The following is a 6,000-nucleotide window of genomic DNA, read 5'->3' on the forward strand; positions in this document are numbered from 1 at the left end:
TCCAGTATTCCTTTGTGTGTAGTATAGTAGTCAACTAGGGATTGATTTCCTTGTGTAATATTAAACCACTTTTCATAGAGATGGTAAATATAGGAAATATTTTTCTTGCTAGAGTAGGTTTCCTACAGATCATCCCAGATATTCTTGGCAGTAGCATGAAACATGATGTTAGCAATATGTGGCTCAACATTGTTTCAGATCTGGATTTTAATGGTAGAATCGTCTCTACTCCATGTTTTGAATTCTGTGGCAGCTTCTCATTCAATGTCTCCAATTTTGGTGGGTCTTGTGTCAGATGTTTTTCTTTTCCTTTGGCACACATGAAGGCAAGCACCGATTGGGACTATAGTAAATAGTTTCCAATGCCATTAAGTTTGTTGATGTTGATTTGAATATGAAACGATTCAGCTTTTGTAGCTTCAGCCATGGAGTAGAGGTAAGAGGTAGGTTACAGAAGATTTAATGGTGCATGTATCGGTATTTTTTGTATCTTAATAGCACCGAATCAGCATAGTAGGCAGCTTTGTGGTGCTGCAACCGAGAGAACAGTAAGAACTATCTTAATAGCACCAAATCAGCATAGTAGGCAGCTTTGTGGTGCTGCAACCGAGAAAGCAGCAAGAACTTTGAAGTCGATCAGAAGAGTCCCTAGGTTGAACTACAGTTCTAATGCCATGAAGCAGTTAAGAACGGAATTCAACAAAGGACGATGATGGAAGAGAAAGAGAAGATGGAGAGAGAGAGGTATAGTGTGTGTGTCCTCTCCTCTTCTTGTAATCTCTTATTTATAATAGAGAGTTACAGTCCTATACTATTTAGGAAAGTAAATATCAGTCTAAATTACAACAAAAAATAACTAAAAACTAACATCCCAAAACTGCTCTGACTGCGCTATAAGAAACTTGCGGCCCATATATTGGTTTGACAAGGAGAACAAAGGGACATAGAAGAAAAGGAGACGGCAATAGTAAGTATCTCAGCTACCGGCCTCTCGGTGATCTTAGCTGTTGAAACAAGTCTTTCTCAGAACAAACACTTGCAAGCAAACAAGCAATAGAAATTCTATTAATCAAGTCTTTATTTTAGTACAGCTGATGGAGCCTATGTATAGCTTGGCCTGAGCTTTACAAAATAGATGGTCTCATAAATAGAAACTAAATCTATACTAAAACGAAATGAAGGACTGAAAGAAACTTAAGAAAATAGAAACTTTCAAATAAAAGCTTAGCCTACTTTCTAAATCTAAATTAGAGACTAGTAAGTTGCTTATACTAAAATTGATACTAAGTCATACAGTATTCCACCAACATCCAGCATAGCTAATCTTCACACCGGCTGTCCATCAACATCCATATCACTGTTCTCATGGATGGGATCACCGGTACTGTTCTCACATCTCATCTTCACATCACTGTTCATTTTTTTAAATTGATTTCTCCCATCTCTTCGTCATGCTGGGGCTGTCTTATGAGATGCTACATAAAACCAACAAATATCGGCACCTCATCAGATCAGCATTCTGCTTGCAGCAGTCATTTCCCACAACCTTGCTGAGCTGCTTTTGGAGCTTGTTACCCTGGGGGACTTGTGATCTATACAACATAAGGTTTTAAATTATTTGACATTTAGGTAAGTCCCCTTTATATATTAATTGCAAAATTTACATGTACCTTCCTGAGGTATGGTTTAATTTCATTCACCCATCAAACTTTTAAAATTGCACATACCACCATTATTTTTTAGCATTTAAATCCGAGCTGTTAGAATTATAACCTTGTTGACTAAAATGCCTTAGTGCTAAGTTAATTATCTTATTGAAAATAATATTTTTTATTAATTGAAAATTGGGAGAGTAGTAAGACAAAACCGAAACTGAAGATTGGGAGTATGGACCAATTATTTATTTATTTAATAAAAACTATTATTTTTAATAAAATGAATTTATCTTTGCACTAAGGCATTTTGGTCAACAAACTAGGATTCTAATAGCTTTAATTTAAATTTCAATTATTTTGGAAAGCAAGGGTGGTGCATATGTGGTTTTGAAAGTTCAATAGGTGAAAGTTGAAAGTACACCATACCTTAATGGAGGTAGGAGTAAATTTCTTATATTAATTTGATAGGGTTCCTTTTCCATTGAATTGAATATTTTCTGTTAAAGTTATTTTCGATAGTTCCATTAGAAGCTGGTTGAGTTGGTGGATTACATACACTTAATTTTTCAGTTTTATTTCAAGCTATTTACAGTCATCTTATTCTGTTTTTTCTGTTGATTTTTCTATCCTCATCTGTTTATATTTCTTTGTGGGGATGGTTTCCATCTAAAGCTGTTTGTGGGGGAACAGTTTACGAACTCATCCAATGGGGCCCTTTTGTCCAGAGCCTTTTTGCCATTTTTGTTATGCCTTTGTTTTTTCTTTGATAGCTAGCATTTACTTCTGCAGATTGCACCTTCATTTGGACACCAGCCCGTGATGTACAATCCACAGGCTACACCAATGCAACCACCACAGGCATATGTCCAACCAAATGGACCGCTGGTATGTGCTATCTGCATTTTCAAATTTTCAGCTAACGTTATGTTAGCGTCTTCAGGTCCTCCTGTCCGAAGAAAAAGCATAATATGATCTTGTGCTATAATTTATTGCAGTATGGACAGCAGATGATTCTTGGCCACCCTAGGCAAGTTTTGTATATGCCAAATTATCCCCCTGTAACTGTAAGTGTGTTCTTCTGATAACGTCGATCATTTCAAGATCTCAATTTTTGTAGCAATTCAACAGTTATGTTTCTTTAAATTTTTTTTGTTAGTCTTCATGTTTCTGAGAAGCCTTTCAATACTTAGCTGGTGCGTTATTTCACAACCAACTTATAGCTATTATATAGTAAACCATCTAACTTTTATGACTTGCAAAAAGAAGTTATAACAGATCACCCTTCAGAATACTACTACAGAAAAGTTTCTGCTCATTTATCTTCAGTTCTCTCACAATTTGGTGGTGCCTGGACAGGAAATGCCGTATAAAGGGAGAGATTTCTAACCATGCTGGTCAATCGATATGTGCTTGTAAATAAGATGCTTCTGAATGGATTGACAATTTTTTGAGCGGGAAAGCTCAGTATTCGGTTGGTTGTTTATCGTTGTAGAGGACTGTCAGGAGTTATGGGAGTTTCACTCAACTTAAGAATATTACATTACCCATTCACATTTGTATAATTTGGTAGCACTGTGTCTTGTCATGAAAATTGTCCTTTGGATTGATTACCATAAGTTGAATTCTTTAATCATAGTTTAAAGCTTCTGTTTCCCCCTGGCTGGTAAGGCAGTAAATGATACAGGATCAATAAAAGGTCTCTAATTGAGCTAGTAAAACTAGATGTTTGGTATAGTTTTAATTTTAATTCTAAAACAGCAGATGACGATCTTGAGCTCTCTTAGTTTGTATTAAAACCAAGGGAGAGGAATGGATCGCTACTGGTTTTCCTGGAGCTATTGGCTGTGCCCAGTAAGAGAGGCTGGGATGTGAAGGTCTGAAGAATCATTTTCATTTTGGTACTGTGTAGGAGAGGTGCAAGGTTCAGGCGTGACCACTGACCAGCTTTTATCCTTAACTAATTTCAGTTTGCTACATTGTCAAAGTGAAGAGTTACAAAAAATTAGAGTTGAAACAACTGAATGAATCCTGATTTATGCTAGTGATTTAGCGGGCTTTTATTAAAAATAATATGTGAATGAAAGAATAAAAGGGTACCAATTGTAGGACTAAAAATGGTAAAAGCATACTAACTGACATTCTCACTTAGTCTCCAGACTTACAATACTCTACTTATGAACGTTGGTTCATAGATATCAAGCGTGGACATCAACTGACGAAGTTGTTGGAACTCATTTGAGGAAAGAGGTGCTGGAGTACTAGGGGTGTCTGAAATAGCCTGATTTGCAAATGCTAGATTGTTGTCCCTGGTTCCATTCCTACCTCCTTCACGCTAATTTACTTGATGTCCATGCAACTTCCAACACTTCTCCTTTATATGACATTCTTTACCACAATATTCATACTTTACCAGGGGCCTAGAATCACCAAAAGCAAACCTGTTACTGCTAGAACCAATAGCTCATGTGGACCTATTAGGAATCTATGTATGTAACATAGTTGTCAGTTTACTGTCCTTAGTATCAACCATAGCATAAACTTGCTCCAAAAAAGATAAGGGTTCCCAAGAAAGAATGTGTGCCCAATCTGATTATACTCAATATTTATGCCTGCCAGAAAATTATAAACACGAAGCTTGCCCTCCCACTTTTGATAGGCAACAATATCAACAATACTGGTTGGGATAAAATTTTCATAGAAAACCAATGTTTGATAATGCTCTTGAAATGTATTCTAATACTCGAATAGGGTTAAATCTTTCTGTTGCAACTGGTGAATCTTCCTCTGAATATCAAAAAATTGTGCATCATTACCCACTTTAGAATATGTATCTTGTGCAATTCTCCAAATAGTGGCAGCATCATGAAGGAGTTAACAACTCTCTAGTATACTTGGTTCAATGGAATTAAAAATAAATATCTTAACTAAACACTCATATGTATAGTGACTTGGTATATTGCAAACCAGGAATAGAAGGCTTAGTAGTAGTTTTATCACGATGACCAGTACTGACGGCAGGGGAAACATAAGAATACTATTGAAGATGATTGGTTCCATTAAGCTTGACCATGGTCATCTAAAGAGGAGAAAGATCACAATCCCATGGAATCAGTGGTGATGGCGGTGATAGGTTGCAGCAGTGGTGATGGTTGCAGCGATCATTTTGGATGGCTCCTGCGAACATGGTGATGGCTTCGGATGGTTCTTGCGATCAAGTTGCAGGTTGCAAAGATGGTGGATGGTTTCTGCAATCAAGTTGTAGGTTTTTTCCCATTTTCCTTTTGAAAAGGTAGTGTTGAATGATGGATCAGGCCTCTCACTCTGATACTATTTTGAAATAACTAAATGAATCCTGACTTATGCTAAGTATAACATAAAAGATATTTATTTATAATAATAATAATAATAATAACAATAATGTGAAAGAATGAATACAAAAATATTTGATGTGAGACTAAAAACAATAAAAGCATACTAACTAATAAAATTACCCTTCTCACTTAAGTTTCTTGACTTGCATCAAAAACCCAGCACTCTGTTGTGAAAAACCTTCAACACTAGGGCTGGTGAAGTGGTGATGGTTTTTAGTGACTCAATCCTGGTGTTCTTTTAAAAGGTTGCCTGAAATTGTTGGTTTGAACTTTGACGATGGTGGGGAAGAATGGGAAGAATCTCTTTTCTGCTTTGTAGATATCCAAGAAAAGATCCACTATCATTGCTTTGCGTTGCTTTACAGTAGTAATGATGTTATTTTCTTACAGCTTTATGCGTCTCCTGCTTTCTTAAGCAGCAGAGATAGGGAGAGAGGGAGCCCTGCTTTCTACACGTCTCAGTCTTGTAGGGCACCAACCTGCAATTCTGCAAACGGAATCCGAAGCCCCACCTGATTCGTTCTTTCTAATCCACACTTGTGCAAAGCCCCCATTGCCATTATGAATAATGGGTTTCATGATAGGAATTTTGATGGGATTTCTCTCGCCTCAGGGCCTCTATGTACTGAGTGTTCAAGGTTTAGAGCATCTAGTATTGAGCCTATAGCGATATCTTGTCAATTTTTTTGGTCATAGGTTGAAAATGCCCTGAACATAACAACCATGAGACAAGTTGACCCACAGTCTCGTCATTCGAAAGATTGCTCTTACTAATTGAGCAACCCTGCAATAGTACAAAATACTTTATTTTATTAACATACAAATAGCTTCTTAGAGCCCTAGCAATATGGATAATTTGGAGCTAATCATACCAAATTGTTAAATGTAAATGATTTTTTTGAGTGGGGCAAACCAATGTTGGAGAGTGGGGGAAGGGAAGATACATTAGTGTGAAGTTTGTGTCCTACTGCAAC

General features: G+C 36.8%; 1 protein-coding gene across 1 annotated transcript in view; it reads left to right on the forward strand.

Moving 5' to 3' along the window:
- LOC149021536 (polyadenylate-binding protein-interacting protein 3-like) overlaps window positions 1–3,857 on the forward strand; it is a 46,189-nt gene extending 42,332 nt beyond the window's left edge. Inside the window, 3 exon segments of the mRNA XM_089149755.1 lie at window positions 2,445–2,540; window positions 2,651–2,719; window positions 3,012–3,857. Of these exon segments, the coding sequence (XP_089005881.1) occupies window positions 2,445–2,540; window positions 2,651–2,719; window positions 3,012–3,041 (195 nt within the window). The 3' untranslated portion in view covers window positions 3,042–3,857.
- Window positions 3,858–6,000: the final 2,143 nt, after the last annotated feature.

Source organism: Hakea prostrata, chromosome 3, assembly GCF_041222555.1.
Source record: "Hakea prostrata isolate BN-2017 chromosome 3, UWA_Hpros_2, whole genome shotgun sequence".
Lineage (NCBI taxonomy): Eukaryota > Viridiplantae > Streptophyta > Magnoliopsida > Proteales > Proteaceae > Hakea > Hakea prostrata.